Source organism: Artibeus jamaicensis, unplaced genomic scaffold, assembly GCF_021234435.1.
Source record: "Artibeus jamaicensis isolate MK-2021 breed Jamaican fruit bat unplaced genomic scaffold, CSHL_Jam_final contig_519, whole genome shotgun sequence".
NCBI lineage: Eukaryota > Metazoa > Chordata > Mammalia > Chiroptera > Phyllostomidae > Artibeus > Artibeus jamaicensis.
This window is the reverse complement of record NW_026521871.1, coordinates 52,631,419-52,648,303: the sequence shown is the minus strand read 5'-3', so window position 1 is coordinate 52,648,303 and position 16,885 is coordinate 52,631,419. Positions and strand designations below refer to the sequence as shown.

At 53.7% G+C, this 16,885-nt stretch overlaps 2 protein-coding genes across 11 annotated transcripts in view; one reads left to right on the top strand and one right to left on the bottom strand.

Moving 5' to 3' along the window:
* The window catches only part of FYCO1 (FYVE and coiled-coil domain autophagy adaptor 1), a 71,837-nt gene that overhangs the window by 40,999 nt on the left and 13,953 nt on the right, over positions 1-16,885 (top strand). For 2 of the 5 annotated variants that reach the window (XM_037129845.2, XM_053669505.1), the window contains exon 15: positions 12,075-12,167. The exons of 1 other annotated variant lie outside the window; for it this stretch is intronic. In XM_037129845.2, the coding sequence (XP_036985740.2) occupies positions 12,075-12,167 (93 nt within the window). Of the gene's footprint in view, positions 1-5,750; positions 6,137-12,074; positions 12,168-12,661; positions 14,171-16,885 lie in introns of those variants that run through there. 2 more of the 5 variants (XM_037129863.2, XM_037129871.2) reach the window with 2 other exon arrangements.
* Positions 1,481-14,937, bottom strand: CXCR6 (C-X-C motif chemokine receptor 6). Of its 6 annotated transcripts, none has more exons than XM_037129899.2 (2): positions 14,756-14,937; positions 1,481-4,363 (listed from the first exon to the last, which is right to left on the bottom strand). In XM_037129899.2, the coding sequence occupies exons 1-2, from the start codon at positions 14,903-14,905 to the stop codon at positions 3,311-3,313; spliced, it is 1,203 nt and encodes a 400-aa protein (XP_036985794.2). In that variant the 5' UTR covers positions 14,906-14,937; the 3' UTR covers positions 1,481-3,310. The 6 variants fall into 6 exon arrangements, with proteins under 6 accessions (XP_036985794.2, XP_036985803.2, XP_053525482.1 ...); XM_037129908.2 differs by lacking the exon at positions 14,756-14,937 and adding an exon at positions 7,247-7,357; XM_053669507.1 differs by lacking the exon at positions 14,756-14,937 and adding an exon at positions 7,220-7,250.

Below are 16,885 nucleotides of genomic sequence, written 5' to 3'. Positions count from 1 at the left end.
GTGCTTGGGTCTACCCACTGAAGCCTGTGCCTTCAGATGAGTAGAGCTGGCAGGTACTGGCGGGGGGCGAGCTATGAAACCTCTTACCAGCATTTGGGGGCAGAGAAAGAGGTTCTTCACCGGGGTCCTCGCCTGGGTCTGCTGTGTGAGCTCTAGCACGCATTAGTCTCTCTGAACCAGCGTCCTCTTCTGCACAGTGGTGTTGGCTGTTCCCGTGCACCACTGACTGGGCATGTGGAGGGGGGTGCCGCCTGAGAGCCCCCGCAGGAGAAGGCCTGAAGGAGTGCCCTGACTGCGCGGGGCCTCGTGTTCTTCGCTCTGCCTCCACCCCTCCAGCAGGGGCAGCTTTGGGACGTCTGCTCCCACAGCCCCATTCCCTCAGTCCAGAACACCCATGGGGATCTCCTGGGCTTCTCCCAGGTGGCCTCGGTGTTCAGAAGAGACAGTGTGGCCACCTCTGGTCTCTACCAAGTGTTGGGAACATGGTCAGGGAGAGGCACGTTCTTTACCTTCAGACTCTGGGGCCACAGCCAAGACACACTGGACTCAACCAGGGTCCCCACCCAGACTGCCCTCTCCTCCCCTTGCCACCAGGCCTCTTACATGATGGCTGGTGCAGGTGAGCCAGGGGGAGGATTGGGCAGGGAGAAGAGCAGATCTGAGGGTGGGATCATAGACTTTGCGGGCTGTTTCGTGGATAGAATGAAGTCAAGGCACAAAAGCCCATGACCTACGTGGGCTGTGCTAGTGTCACCAGTGATGAATGGTGTGCACCAGGGGAGGAGTTGGAAAGTCACGTCTGCTCCCAGGTGTTGCAGGTAAGGGCCCAGAGACTGGCAGACCAGTGAGTGACCAACGAGTCAGGAAGGTGGCGGAAGATGCAGCTGCGGTGCTGGTCCTGGGGACAGGTGGGCGGGCCTCCTAACTGTGGAGCCTAGAGAGAATGTGCAGAGAACAGGCCAGAGATGTGGTACAGACCGGCAGGTGCCTGGTCAGAGAGAAGCCCGGGTGCCAGCAGTTGCCCCCATTTTGCTGTTGTCTACGTGGCCTGAGTGCAGTAAAGTAACCCTCCTCGTGGATGCGGGTGGGCACGCCCCGAAGCAGTAGGCGTGAGCCCTGCAAGGCCCCACCTGCGTGTGGCTGGACCAGAGTGTGCGTGGCGTGCCATACCCCTCCGGGAGGGAAGCACACCCACCTGTGCCTCACCAACTCAGGTGCCTTCCATTTTGTGTCATTAGTTCTTTGTTCTTGTTTTAAAAACTCACTCAGTGACATAGTTTATGAGATTATGTGTTTTCAGTGTACGGTTCTATGGCACATCATCTGTATATTGCACTGTGCGCCCATCACCCAAGGTCTAGTCTCCTTCCGTTACCATGTGTTTGACCCCCACACCCTCTTCAGCCCCTCCCCACGCCTCTCAGCCTCCGCCAACACCATCCTGCTGTTTGTGTCAGTGGGTGTTTTATTATTCCTTTTTTATTTACTAATTGATCTCAGAGAAAGAGGAAGGGGGAGGGAGAGAGAGAGAGAGAAACATTGATCAGTTGCCTCCTGCATGAGCCCCCACTGGAGAATCTAACCACAGCCTAGGTGTGCGCCCGGACTGAGGATCGAACCTGCGACCTTTTGGTGTGCATGAGGACGCTCCAACCAATTGAGCCACCCGGCCAGGGCCTGTGTGTTTCTTTCGTTTGTTCGTTTGTTGCTTTCTGCTTTGTATCCCACATAATGAGTGAGGTTGCAGTCCATGTCTTTTTGCATCTCACTCACTTTGCTTAGTAAGCATAATACTCAAGATCCACTCAGATCGCAGCGTTTCATCTTTTCCTGTGGCTGAATAGTGTTGCCAGTTCTTGTGAGAAAGAACAATGGCTTCTGCCTGGTGGAGCCCTCCTGCCCATGAGACCAAACTGCGCGAGTGTTTTGCACGCACCACCTCGGGTCCGCATGCCAGCGCCGAGAGGTCAGAGTCGTGCTGTTGTCCCTGTTTCACCAAAACGAAAGAGGTGACAAGATTACCCGCTCGTAAGGGACAATGCTGGGACTGAACTCTAGTCTGTCTTAAACCTCAAAACCACCCCGTTCAGCCACTTCTGACCCATGTCCCCTGTTGTCGGCTGGTTCTGATTTTGGTGAGTGACACATGAACCAAAAAGACAGCTCTAAGCCTACGAAACAGATAGGATCTGATAAACGCGCCGCAGTGTCTGACATTTAAAGCTCTGCCTCATCCTGTCCCACACCGCGGAGATGAAGCAGGCGCACCTCGCATTCTGGCAGGAGGCTGGAGACCACAGGGAAGGGGCCGGGGGTTCTCACTCAAGTGTTCTACTTCCTTGGTAGAGCGGTGCCATGAAAGTCTGCAGCTTCTGACTTACTTCTTGTGCTCTGAGCTCACAAGTAATCTCTTTTGATGTATTCCAGGCATACCACATTAAAGCAGAAGGCGCCCCGGGGGTAAAAGTAGTTTGGAGACTTAAAAGGCTTTATTTCCTAGTCATGAAAATCATATGCTCTTTGATGCGTGTGTGTAAGAATCATATGTACATACATAGAGGGTTTGTGTGTGCGTGTGCGTGAGAGGCACAGGATAATTCAGCTGTAAAGTGAGCAGACCCACCAGGGAATCCGTTTCAGAAACACTCTTCAGATTCACGACAGCCTTAGACTCCATTGCACGCCGTTTTCTAGCGTCCTGGGGGCCACTGCAGATCTCAGCCAGACAGTTCGTTCGGGCCCGTTTGTGGTCCCTGGTGCTAGTCCCTCTAGGACTGATCACGGAAAAATTAAAGCACCTCCCTGTGTGAAAGCCAGACCCCTCCCGAGGCAGAACCTGATCTCACTTTCGAGGTGACTGAGGCCTGAGCCCTATGGGCCGGCGCTTGTTTCCACAGCTGCCTTCATCTCCCCTGCCTCCCAGGAGCCAGAAGAGTCTTCTGGCCAGAGTGTCACCTGCTGTCTGCAGCCCCGTTGGCCATGCTCCCTGCTTCAACCTTCAGTTTTAGTCTCCGAGAAGAACCAGAGGTTTTTAGAGTCACACGTCGTTCCCCTTGGTGTCAGAATTCTTGGGATGCAGGAAGGAAATTCCTTCCAGTTTTTTAGACCCCGCTTTGAGCTCCAGGCCTGGGTGTTCGAGGAGAGAACAGATGTGTTCGCACCCGAGAAGCAGCATTCCACACCAGCCGGAGCATTTGGTTACATCTCCATGAAAACATACAGCCCGTGAACACAGCCTTCCTCATGGCGTCCAGAGGACACAGCCCTGCTCCTGTCAGCTCCCAGGCCGCTTCTCCAAGCCCCGCAAGGCCTACAGCTGGAACATGCTGGTGGCCTCCGCGTGGTGGGAAGTAGAGCCCGTCTTGGAAGTGTTCTCTGAAAAATTCTGCTGCCTTGAGACTCCCAGGTAAGGGAGGCAGCCAGTGTCTCTCATAAGCTTCCAGAAGTTCTTCTGAAACTTCAGGCCAACAAAGGCATAGAGCACAGGGTTAAGGCAGACCCGTAGGTAGGCAATGGCCTCGGTCACGACGATGGCATAGTGGAAGCTGGTCATGCTGTGGTACTCCCAGTTCGTGCTGCGGATGAGCTTCACAAGGTTGAAGGGCGTCTGGGTCACCAGGAACAAAGCCACCACCAGGAAGATGATCTTGAGAGACTTGTGTTTGTGGAAGCCTTGGGCATGAAGCAGGTTCTTAATTATGACTGAGTAGCAGACAATCATGACGTTTAGTGGCAGGAAGAACCCCAGGGTCATCTGGATGGCAAGAACCAGAGTGGAAATCTCGTCATGGTGGTAACCACAGATGCGCTTGTCAAAATCATGGACATCACCATAGATGATCTGTGGCAAGGAAACCAGCAGGGAGACCACCCAGGCAGACAAACAGATGGCCTTGGCCCAGCTCATCCACTTTGTCTTCTCATTGTAGGCCTTGGTGGCCTGAACCACCGCAATGAAGCGGTCCACGGTGATGCAGATGAGGATGAGCATGGACGTGTAGAAGTTCAAAGTATAAGTGCCCAGCAGGATTTTGCACATGACACTGCCAAAGATCCATTCATGGATGCTTGCGTAGGTCCAGAAGGGCAGAGTGCAGACAAACACCAGATCAGCCAGGGGCAGGTTCATCAGGAACATGTCTGTCGGGCTTCTCAGCTTCTGGTAGAAAATGTGTATGACCAGCACAAGAGAGTTCCCCACCAGGCCACAGATGAACACCGCCATGTACATGCAGGGCAGAAAGATCTTTCTGAACTGCAGGAAGTGTTCATGGTCCTGGCTACTGCTGTCCGAAATGTTGAAGAGCCCATGGACATCATAGTCATCATCGTTGGTGGCCATGGTGTCTGTTCTGACGAACGCCTATGAGTCAAAACACAGGAGTTATATCTGGGGCTGAGGGTTCACACCTCCTGTCTTCCCACGGACCAGCTGTTGGCCACATTTAGGGGCAGGTGGTCATCTCCTAAACCCAGCCCTGTTCAGCTCCCTGCCAGCACTGCCTAGTACACCGGAGACAGTGAGCCCAATAGGGAAACTGCTCAGATGGGACAAGGAGTTCTTGGTTAGTCCTAAAATTCTCAGGGTCTCACCCATCTGGGAGACCACGCACCTTCCATAAAATCGTGTGCTGACTTTGCAATCAGAGGGTGCCCATGGTGAAATGGGGTGAAATGGGGGTGGTGTCCTTCAGAAGAGCAGCACAGCAGTGCCCATCATGTTCACCTGCTTGTGCCTCGCATGTGGCCTTGCCCACCCATCCTGCACCCCGTTTGTTAAGTTAGAGCCCTGAACTACTCACAGAAGCTGAGGCATATACTCCCCTTCCAGGGGGTCTACCATCAAGGAGACCGGAGACCAGGAGGTATATGGGGGGTGGCCCATTCCTCCTGTCCTTCTTGCTCTCAATTGCATAGATTTTAAAAGATAGTTGATAGGAAGTCAAGGCGTAGAAAAGCACATGGGCCCAGCACTGTGGCTGAGCTCACCCCCGACCAGGAACTGGGAAATTCTCCTCACAGCCCAACCCCAACGTTCTCTGTCACAGCCGCCTGTCACATGCTGCCATCGGAGCCTGTTTCCTGAAGACTCTTGACCTTCAGGCATCTCTTTCTTCTTAAGATTTTATTATTTTTAGAGAGAGGGGAGGAGAGGGAGAGAAACATCGATTGGTTGCCTCTTACATGCCCCCAACCAGGGGCCTGGCCCACAATCCAGGCCTGTCCCAGAATCAGACGAATGACCTTTCAGTTTGCAAGACAATGCCTGCCCCATGGAGCCACACCAGCTATGGTATCAGGCATCTCTTAAGAGGTGGATCTCCCCCAAAGGGAACATGGCCTTGGCCTTCATGACTAGCAGTTTAGGCTGAGGGGCCTCCTTTAGCAGGTGGAAGGCCTGGTCAAAACGGGACGCCAGCTGGGCAGGCGGCCAGAGGCCTGGGCCAGCCTTGCAGTGAGGCTTGTAGCAAAGCCCAGATTGCTGCCCTTCTCGCCTGGGGCCCCAGCCCTTCAAGGCTGGCACTTCCCTTGACCCTTCTCACTTTGACCTGTGACTCTACTAAGGACCACAGGCAGGACATAGAGGTGATGTGGCCTGTGGCGTGGGCATGGGGCCCTGGCCTACTGAGTCACCACACACAGCAGCTAGTTTCTGGGGACCTGGTGCCATGCCCTGCTGGTATCTCAAGAAGTTTTTTGTTTTTCTTTTGTTTTGTTTTTTTAACTAAAATAGACATTCTTTATTACAGATTTCAAAGTTGGAAGGAGGCAGGCGTCTTTTAGAAAAGTTAAAATAGCAACCGACTAGACAAGGGCACAGGTATCCATCTGTGCTCTCTGATCGCTCGGAGACGTTCCCTGACTGGGAGTGCATCGGCCCTGGTGCTGCCCCTCCGTCTTTCCTGGGAACCAAGTGCCTTTCTCTGCAAGGAAAGACCTCGCCTTTGAAGGGCCAGACGACTCAGAAAGTCCCTCCCCTGGACCACAAATGTTAGTTCTCGAGGGTGATCCGCCCGCCAGTAGGCATCTGAGGCAGCCGGTGCCTCCAGCTCCCCAGGCTCCGGGGGCAGGCAGGTCAGAGGACGGGTGTGTGTTACGGCGGCACCAGGGGACCAAAATTTCCTCACCGTCTCAAGTACGAAACAGGAAGCTCTGCTTTTCCTGAGTGATGTCAAATCTCCACTGCCGCTCGACTTTCTTTCTAACCCTCCGGTCATGCTGTTGCCGGATCCTGGCGCTAACATTACGCAGTTCCCCGAAGGGCTCGTGCAGAGTCAGTTGTGGTAATTAGTGAACTTCAGTGGTATGTTGACTGGTTGGGGCTGCACAGGTCTGTGCAGATGGAGCATTAGAAATTCTTTTCCCTTCTAGAAATGTGAAGACCATGCATTTATCTTCTCTAAGCAGACTTCTATGTTGATTTCCAAAAATCTTTAAAAAATAGTAATATATGCAACTTTGGAAATAGTGTAAATGTCTGACAATTTAAAATAAGTTAGAATTCAAAAAAATGTAATTAATGTTTAGGAAGTACTTTTAATACTTTGAAAAAGTTAATACACTTAAATTGTTCAGAAGAACGTAAGCACAAAATTAGCATCAACTATTAACTGTCACAATGAACAGGTGAAAAAGAAATGTAAAGTCAACTGTGGTTCTTAACCTTTGATCATAAATCCCCTGGGAGCCTCCTGTGAGCTGCAGACCTTGCCTTTGGAAATGTGCGCACACACACACCCCTGCAGTTCTGGGGGGTTGTGAACCCTCTCACTCTCTGCCACACATTCTCTGACTATATTTTTTAAAACAGAAAATGACCAGATTTTAATCAGCAGTGCACTTCCCGCTGGTGAAAGTAGGGTGACTTATTTCCCTTATACTTTCTAAAATTTCAACACTGCTGTATTGAGACAAGAAAGCAAACCATATTCTGACATAGCAGCCTGTCATTAAATGCAAAAGAAACAAAACCAGAAAGGTTATTCAGGGAACAGACAGACAGTGACTCTCCAACCCCCTGGGAAGGCAGGATGCCTTCGCCCCACGGGACCACGAGCCAGCACTCACTCACTGTGGGTCCCGCACCGCATTAAGTCATTTCCACGGCCCTCTAACCCTCGGCGACACACAGCAGAGATGGCATGCGAACCCAGAGCAGCTGCGCTGTACACTCGTAAGCCTGCACATTTACAGCAGAACCTGGGGCCCTGGCATTTACCTATAAAGACGGCAAGGAATGACTCACCAGCTGAGGTGCTTTGTCAGTTTGTTCCAGAGATGAGCTCTGCTCAGCAGCAGGGGCTACCTCTACCCCTCTGTGATGTGGTCCATGTTTCCGCTGAATAGTTTTTAACTCTTGGTGATTGGAAGAGACCTAACCCATCACCTAGATCAGCATCCACATGACCAATCTGCGCCCATGTAATTTCGGGTCAAAGATAGGAAGCTGTGGTTCTACTGCCGTGAACTCCCTGCCCCCTGGCTGGCAGCTGTTCTGCGGGGAACTGAGAGAGCTGTCGTTTGTAAGCTGAAGGGGAGCAACAAGAGGTACTCCTGGCTCCAGCAGTCCACTGAAGATGGTGTCCGTGTCTCCAAGTCATTTCACTCACTAGTCACGCGTCTCTTAGGAACAGTTTGAATCCGGACCAATGTGAAGTCCATGCTCCGGCCTGGGCCGTGTGTACATGCAGCTCCAATGGGAGGGCCACCAATGCTCAGCACCCGGTAGAGTAGGTGTCCCTTTGTTACAGGGGAGAGCGTGAGGGCCGTCCCCGCAACGACAGTCCTGTGCACATGCAGCTGGCACTTCCAGGACGCAAACCCAGCTCTCTGTCATTGCCAGGCCAATGAACCAACGTCTCTTAGGTGAGGGTCTGATGCAGCCCTGCCTCCTAAACCCATGCCGCTTGGGCCCCTTGGCAGGCAGCGCTCACCCACCCTGCTGGTGCTGACTCAGCTGGTTTCCCGAGGCTGCCCCCTCCGCTCCTGGAACTCCCTGGATATTGGTCACCCTGACTGTATCTGTTCCAGTTGGTCTCCGTGGTCCGAAAATGCTGGCGTTTTCTGGGAAGTAATAGAAGGCAGGAATTGGAGGAATGGCTGCCTGGGTCACATTCCCCCGCGCCTCCCCTCTGTGGAAGGGATACCAGGTAGAGAGGGGCTCTGCTGCTGCTTTTCCCAGAAGCAGCTACCCTCTTGCTGAATCACCAGACCTCCCCTCCCTGATTCTGCACCCCCTTGCAGCTTGCTGTGCCCCAGGGCTGGTACTCTGCTCCACCTGCTGAACATACCCTCTCCTGTGGCTCTTCCTGAGGGCAGCGTGTCCAGCTTTGGGACCAGGGACCAGACGCAGCCCCAGAGTCTGGAGACTAAATGCTCAGTCCCACTAGGATTTGGGCCCTGGCCTGGGTGCCCCCTTGTCGCTGGCCAATCCTAGTCCCTTGCTGGTGAGGAAATAGATTAGAGAGGTCAGCTTGCTTGCCCAAGAACACACCTGAAAGTCTTTTTTGAATGAATTAGTTCAGACTGTTCTTTCCTCCATGCCGATACAAATGAAGTGTTCCCCAAGGGCAGGAACCGTGATGCGGTGTGAACTGTGTACCTCCGGACCGATGGGTGGGGAGATGGCGGGATGGGTGCAGGGACCTATGACAAGTCAGCAAATGGACAGGCTAAGCCAAACGCTGGAAGGGACGTGGGCCAAAGTGCCCATCCTTCTGAAAGACGCCTTTTGGGGCAAGACAGCCCTCTAGAGTGAGCCAGCCTATCGTTTTAGAATCTGTAAGCTTTGAGAGATGAGCTTTTTTCCCCCAGGGACAAGCCAGCCATGTCGTTTAGGACCAGTTCATGAGGTGGCGTTGAGGGGCCTGAGCCTTGCCGACACGTTGGGCCGCGGTCTCCTCTCAGTTGTCACTTGTACTCCGTGGGGACAACCAGGTCTCCACCTGCTGCCCCCACCCCTGTGTGCTTGGGGGTGGGGGGATGTGTACGTGAGAGAACATACTCGTTGTAACTGTTCTCCGTGGGAAGGTCTCCAGTGGAACACTTGCAGCTGAACTGGAGAATTGAAGCCACTCACAGTCTGGGGGCCGGAATTTTATTTCGGCCACTTGGCAGAGTGCCTTCTGTTATCTGGCAGTTTGTGGTGTTCATTGTTTCAAGGGTGTTAACTTTTCCTTGAAAGAAAACTCGGAAGGCAAGGACCCAGTCACCTGTGTTGGATTTCCCCTGGAATCCTGAAACGTTTTCCAAACAGAATGGAGGGAAGGGGATGGGGGAAGTGGCAGCCACACCTGCCGCAGATTTCTCTTGGAAGCCAGTGCTGACCTGCTCGCTTGGCCTCAACACCTGACGTTCTCCAGCCAGGACCATCAGGACCCGGGACGGGGCAGTTACCGCTGCTGGCAGGAGAGGCCAACTGCAAGGCATTGGTGGGTGAGGGGGCTGTGGAGGAAGTTAAAATCATCCTCAGAAAAGTAGCCCCATCAGAAGGCAGAAAGAGAGTTGGGTGTGGCTTGCTCAGCGGCGCCCCCAGGTGTTGGTTGTGAGGATGGGCTTGCTGGTGTGTGTTGTGCCAGGCCATAGTTAGCAGGTGATCGGAAATCAGAGTTCCAGAAGTGCTCTGCTTTGCTCGGTTTTCAGGCAAAAGGAAACTGATAACCAAAAAAAAAGCACTGGGATTTTACTTTAATAGTAAAATATAAGGACACCCTGATCCATAGTGAATGAGATGCACAAGATGCCTCAGCCCAGCCTCCAGACCATGCTGTTCAGCAGAGCCTACTGCGGTGACAGGCACGTCCTGCACCCCCGCTGCCTGGACGATGGCTGCCGGCCTGTGTGGCTACTGAGACTTGACGTGTGGCTGGTGCAACCAAGGCAACAAAATTTTTTTTGTAATTTTGATGAATTTGAGTTTAGCCACATGAGGCCAGCGGCTACTGTACTGGACCTACATTTGTAAACCAGAGACTCTGTAGTCCACAGGGCTGGTCGCAGCTCGAGGCCGAGCTGCAGGGCGTGTCATCGGCTGCAGCGCCACTCCAAACTGCACTGGGCGTGGCCGGGCAGAGGCAGCCCTCTGGGAGAGATTGTCAGCAGGACGCTCCTGCTTTCTGGGCAGCTTGCTCTTCCCCAGCCAATCTAGTCAAGCAGGGAGTCCGCTCCCTGGGCAGTCTTCAGAACTGAAGTTGTACAGCAACGAAATTAAAAAGGGACTAAGGCATTTTGATTTGGGAGAGGAAAATACGATGGATTCCAGCTGCAGGAACCCCACCCATCCGTCACCCGGACAGGCTTGAGCCCTGGGCCGTGTTCCCGGAAACTCCCTCAGCATCTTTCTCGTCTGTGGTCACCACTTTACTCTTCGTTGGTTCCAAAGTGGAGCCTTGGCCCTGTCCTCTGTTGAGGCATTTGACACAGAAAGCCACCTTCGCCTGAGGCACATAACTAGACATTTATTGGGCAAAGGCTGCGTGCAAGGCCGGTGGCCACCCTCAGGGTGGAGCACGACACACAGATGTGCCTCAGGACGGGTTCAGTGTACTGGCCACCCAGAAACTCAGCAGGGAAGCGTGGCACGCCATCCTCCAGGCCCAGAGCTAGCAGCAAGCTGCCACGGCTGGAGCCACGGGAGGAGGAAGGTCACCTGGGGCAGTGAGTTCGCCTCGCCCTTCTGAGAAACGCACCACAGTGACAACAGGAGGCAGTGGGTCTGGTAGAGACAGGCTGCCCCCTAGTGGCCTTGCTTCGGTCCCTCGACTTGTCACATTTCTTCACCCTCGGACCCTCCTAACACAGTCACCCACATCCTCTGTGGTGCCGTAGGAAGAGTACCTCGTACCTGCCTACTTTGGTGTGGAGACTTGAAGTCAAAACAAGGGCCTCATAAAACAGTCCTTACCTTCACAATGTCCATTAGTCATTTCTGTTCTGAATTTTTAATGTTGGCCATAACCTAGTTGATTCACAACCCCCTAAATGGGTCGTGACTCACAGTCCGAAAATCTGTTGAAAAGAGCACTGCCTCTGGGCATCACCTTCCAGACCGCAGGACCCACCCAGCGCGCTCCCAGCCCCTCCCCGCCCGCCTCACTCTGCCGCCTCCGTCTCGTGGGGGGGGGGGGGCAGGGCTGGCCAGGGTCTGGGCCCTGCTCTGGGGGTCATCGACTCGGGGTCTTCTCCACGGGTTTGCCCCCAGTTCTTTCTTGTCAGTAGGGGTTAAAAATATTCTGCGGTCAAGTAAATATAGAAACACTAGAGTTAAAATGGAATAGATAACTTTGATGCAGGGCTTCTCAGAGTCTTGAATTTACTGTGACTATTTAAAGTATTCTGTGGCTGCCCTGATCAGTGCTGCCCAGCTGGGCATCATCCTGCAAAGCAAAAGGTCGCAGGTTCGATCCCTGGTCAGGGCATATGCCTGGGTTGCAAGTTTGGTTCCCAGTTGGCGGTGAATTCAAGAAGCAACTAACCGGTCGGTGTTTCTCTCACACATCGATGCTTCTCTCCCTCACTTCTCCCTCTTCCCCTCCAAACTAAAGACAATCTCTAAATAAAATGAAGTGTGCCGTGACTTTCTAAGAGACTGTGCTGCCCCCCTCCCCTGGCACCAGTGTCCCCTCAGGCACACTTTGGGAACCACAGGATGTCCCTTCGGCCAGGTGGCCCTCACAGCCTGCCTCTCGGCCCCCACAGTTTCCCACCCCATTACCCCTGGGTGCTGGTCTTGTTCCCAGAGATGGACCAGCGCCGGCTCGTCTGGTCGCGGCCTGGCACTGAGAAGGCAGGGTCTGTGCTGCCGCTGCCCTGTCCCCTGGCTGCAGCCTGCGGGTGGGACGAGGGACCGTCTTTCCTGTTACGGTCTCTTACGGTCTTCCCCTGGGGAAGACGTCGTCAGGGAAGCCACTGGCGTCCTTTCCCCGCTCAGTGGCCCTCTGCCCACAGAGTGTGCCAGGCCCGTCTCGTGGCCTGCAAGACTGAAGCATTTCCCACGAGGTCTGAGGTTGGCTTCATGACCCCAGGGATGAGACCTAAGGGTGTGCCACCCTGTGTTCTCGTTCGTGCCACTTCAGGGACGCCACGTCACACTCGCTGACCCCGGAGGACAACGACGTGCTGCTGGGGCAGGACGCTGAGATCCGCCTGCTGCGGTCGGGAGAGCTGATGTGAGTGCCAGGGCCCGGGGCGGCTTCCCCGGGCTGTGTGGGGGCAGACGGGCGGCCCTTCCAGTGTGGGGGCTGGAAGGCACCGTCATAGCTTTCAGGTGACGCGTTTTTAAGGTGTAATTGGTGGTCAGTGAAACTCCCCCCATGGTGCGTAATGCTCAGAATGGGAGGGTGTGTCATCACCACCCTGCTCAGCTCCATAGCCGGCCCTGCTCCCCGAGTCCGCCGGGGGGAGCCTGGGTCTAGGAATGAAAGCCAGCCCGGCCCCAGGGGCCACTCGTGGTGAAGACACAGACCGGGCCCTCGCCCCAAAGTTCCCTGCGCCCCTTCGTACCCATCCCTCTCCTACAGGGCTGCCCTGTAGTCCACTGTTTTTTTTAAATAAATTTGTTTTTTTATCATGAGAGCGACACATTTTCAATGTAGAAAATTAGGAAAGTAAAGGTAAGTGCATACATAATTTTAACATAAATCATCCACATTGTACTTTGCAGTCTTTTTAAACTCAGTGTTGCAGGAGTATTTTCCGGTCGCCATCTCCCCCCAGTGTGGTGTCCAGCAGCTGCATCGCTGCCCCGCAGTCACTGAACAGGCCCAGCCACCGGGTCCCGGTGTTCACCCCACACCTCCCGTGTGCCGGCCGCCGGCCCGAGTCCAGAGAGCACACCTGCGAGCCTCACAGAAGCAGACGCCGGCCGTCAGCCTCAGCGCTGGGTCCGGGGGGCTGACAAACAGCAAACGTGAGCAAGGGCTAGAAGGCGGTCCCGCTCTGACAAAGAGACAGAGCGGGATCGGCGGCCGGGGGAATTCACCACTTTAGACGACACCAGCAAGGGCAGACTGGAAGGAGCTGCACATCACTTGGGACCTTGCTGGCCATCAGAAGGACTCTGGTTTTTAATCTGAGGGAAGTGCAAGCCCCCGAGTTAGGTGTGGAGCAGAAGAGTGACTTACTCCAATTTCCATCTGAAATTGGCTGCCTGTGGAGCATGGCTGGGGGGGGTCCAGGGCGGAGCAGGGAGCCCAGCAGCATTTACAGTTATGATGCGAGAACCCTGGGCCTTAGCTTTTGTTTAAGATTATATTTGAGCAGTGATAGCAAACCCTTGATTTGTTTTTACTGGCATCTCCTCTCAGGAGACTGAGTATTGTTCTTTACTGAAAATATGGTGTCTAGAAAGGTTAAGGAGGCTGAAGGCACGACCCAAATAATGATGCAGGGGAAGGTTCTCGAACATAAAACTCTAAGGTGGCCTAGCCTGAGTGTTACCATGCACGGTAACACATTAACTCGTGTTGCGAGACCTCTTTTCCACAGCGAACCTCTCTAGCTTCTCTGAATAATATGAATATTGGAAAAGGCCTTTCATATATACTTAGAAATAATACCCCAACTCATATGGCTCAGTGGATTGAGCACCAGCCTGTGAATCAGGTTCCATTCCTGACCAGGGCATGTGCCTGGGTTGCGGGCCAGGTCCCCAGTTGAGGGTGTGTGAGAGGCAACCCATAATTAGAAATAAAGCTTAACACATGGAAAAACGTTTTATGGAATTAAATTTTCACAAAGGTGAGAGACTTAGATCGGAGCTGTTCTTGAGAGTGTTTGTTTGGGTTTTGGAATCATTGATTAGTCTTCTCAGCACAGCTTTGGGAAGTGTTTCTACCTCGCCCCACAGCCGAGTAGACAGACAGACCTCTGGCACCACCACTTGCCCCGAGCCTTGGGCCAGTTACCTGATCTCTCCGATCTGTCCTTTCCACCCCCGAGGTCAGGAGGACAGTGACAGGCTGTGTCCGGGAGAGGCCAAGCCACGCAGGTAAGACCGGCCCCTCCACACCACTCAGACGCAGCCCCAAGCTAGCGTGCTGCCTGTGGGGTCGCCGGCCACTCAGTCACTCAGTCCGAGTCACCGAGACGTCCCCACTGGGGTTAAGTTCACCCTCCTCGTTCCACAGCAGTAAGGGGGCAGGTGTGCTCATTTCTGTTTGCAGATGAGCACACGGGGGCTTCAGGGGGAGGGGTCAGCCCCTCCGAGGCAGCGAGAAGGGAGGCAGGGCCGAACCCACCTCTTGAGAGACCCGGGAACACAGGCCCAAGAAGCCTTCCTCCCCAAGGCCATCATACCCGCCCTCATTAAAGAGGGTCTGGGGAGGGGTCCAAGATGGCAGCGGAGTAGGCGGAAATTGCACTCGGCGTGCGCCCAGAACCAAACTGGAAGTATAACTAAAATAGAGAGCACCGAGCCTGAATAACCAACCGACGACTAGCTTAACGAAAGCCTTAAAACCAAGGAGTTACGGAGGAAGCCCATCAAGACTGGCAGAAAGCACAGACTGGAAAAGGGCAGGCCCTTCCCTCCAGACGGCTGTCTCAGCTGCAGAGGGTCCCCCTGAGGAGTGAGGGGTCCCAACCCTACTCCGGGCCCCACAGCCCAGAGCACCAGAGCCGGGAAGAGGTGCCCACATAACATCTGGCTGTGAAAACCAGCAGGAACTCTGTCCCCTAGGCAGAGACAGGGTTCTGCTAGAAACCCAGGCGCCCTCGCCAAGGTCCGGCACACGCGGTCTCGTCTGCAGACACTTACCGTGGGCTCCAGCAGAGCAGTGGAGGAGGAAGCAGTCCTGTGAGGAGAGACTGGGGTTCGTGGATCAAGGGAAGGAGCTGAAGGGCCAGCTGCCAGGGTCCCTGCGCCGAGTGCTCTCTGTCCTGAGGGAGCACCCCTCCCTGGGACCATAGCTCCAGGGGAGAAAACAACCCCGCCCTCCAGACTCCCTGTTGCCCTGAACAGCAGAGGCCCGCGGAGCAGAGGAGTCATCTGTCCGGGAATTGTGTGGCTCTGGGACAGAGCTAACTCCCCCGCACCACCCCCAAGCCTGACCGTGCCTCACCCTCACAGAAGAGGCAGAATCTGGGCCAGTTGCCATGGTCCATTTCTCCTTATATGCCAAATGGTGCAGAGCCCTCCCTTCACACTGCCAAATCTTGGTCTGTTTGGGCCTGGTTAACTCTGCTGGCCTCGCTCTGATGACTCCCTGAGACCCTGCACCACCACAGGTTGACAGACACCTGGCCGGTGGCAGCCAGCCTTGGTGTGCCCAGGGACTTTTGCTGGTGGGCCTCAGATCCAGCACTGCTACCAGTCTGGTAATCGCCACTCACCCCTGCCTGGTGACTCACTGAGGACCTGCCTCGTGAAACCTGAGTATCGCCAGAGGCTCTTTCAGTGACTGAGATGAACAGGTAGCCAGAGGCAGAGGCAGATCCCAGAGTGCCTGGGACCTCGCCGACCTGCCCCCGGGCTTGGTGCTGGTGGAAGCCGGGCTTGGTGCGCAGCTTGGTCCTTCCTACACACACCCAGACCCAGCAGAGGCAGCCACAAACTGTGCATTGTTTTTGTAGCTCCAAACAGCATGCCCAGGACCAGTCACTGGCATTTATCAGCACCAGAGTTCCTCCCAAGAGACCCAGAACCCACGCACGGGAGGTTCTGGCAGCATCAGAGCAGGACCGAGTGGTGGCCCCAGCGGCACCTCCAGAGGGAGCTCCCAGTGGGCGCTGGGCCTCCGTGAGGCGCACTCCGCTCCCTGCGGTCTGCACTTGCACAGCAGCTCACACACCGCGGTTGGGCCGATCCATATAGACGGCCAGCCTGGGGTTCGACCCCACAATCTGACAGGCAAATAGCAATTCAGTTTACTTTTCACAGGAGGACTCACATAACCCACACAGAAGCCCCGAATCAGATGGTGTCATGTGTAAATTTTTCCAGACGTTTCAAGAAAAAGTAACACCTCTCCTTCTCAAACTATTTCAGAAAATTTAAGAGGAGGGAGGACTACCTTTCATTTTACAAGGCCAGTATTATTCTAATTCCAAATCCAGGTAAAGACATTACCAAAAAAAAGAAAATTTTAGGCCAATATCCCTGATGAACATAGATGCAAAAATCCTCAACAAAATTTTAGCAAACCGAATCCAGCAATACATTAAAAAGATCATACACCACGATCAAGTAGCATTTATTCCTGGATCAAGGTTATTACAATATCCACAAATTGGTCAACATGATACACCGCATAAAAAATGAGGAGTAAAAAATCATATGATCATATCGATAGATGCAGAAAAGGTGCTTTTTAAAGATTTTATTTATTTTTAGATAGGAAGGGAAGGAGAAGGAGAGGAAGAGAAACACTGATGTGAAAGAGAGACATGGATCGGCCGCCTCTCACACGCTCCCCTCCAGGACTTGGCCTGCTACCCAGGCACGTACCCTGACCATGAATCAAACCAGCGACGTTTTGCTTTGTGGGATGATACTCAACCAACTGAGCCATGCTGGGCAGGGCCAGGAAAAGCTATCGACAAAATCCAGCACCCATTTATGATAAAGCCTGTCAAAGTGGGAATGGAGGGAACACATCTCAACATGTTAAAGGCATATATGACAATGCTAACATCATAGTCACTGGGGCAAAACTGTTGGGTTGGCCAAAAAGTTCATTTAGTGTTTTCTGTAAAATAAAAGACGCATTTTTATTTTCACCAATAACTTTATTGATTTGGATATTTTGAGTATGTCGGCTCTCTCCTGCCATTGGCTTCTAGTGGGTAGAGGCCAGGGGTGCTGCTAAACATCTTCCAATGCATGAGACGGCCCCCAGCAAAGAATCATTTGGCCAAAATGTCAATAGTAACAAGAAACTTCGCAAAT

What these genes read in the sequence shown, in the direction of transcription:
- CXCR6 (XM_037129899.2), bottom strand. Translation starts at nt 14,905, where the DNA reads ATGGTCCCAGGGAGGGGTGCTCCCTCAGGACAGAGAGCACTCGGCGCA. An exon ending in CTGCTCTGCTGGAGCCCACG is followed by an intron (nt 4,364 to 14,755) that starts GTAAGTGTCTGC and finishes TTTGACTCATAG; the next exon opens with GCGTTCGTCAGAACAGACAC.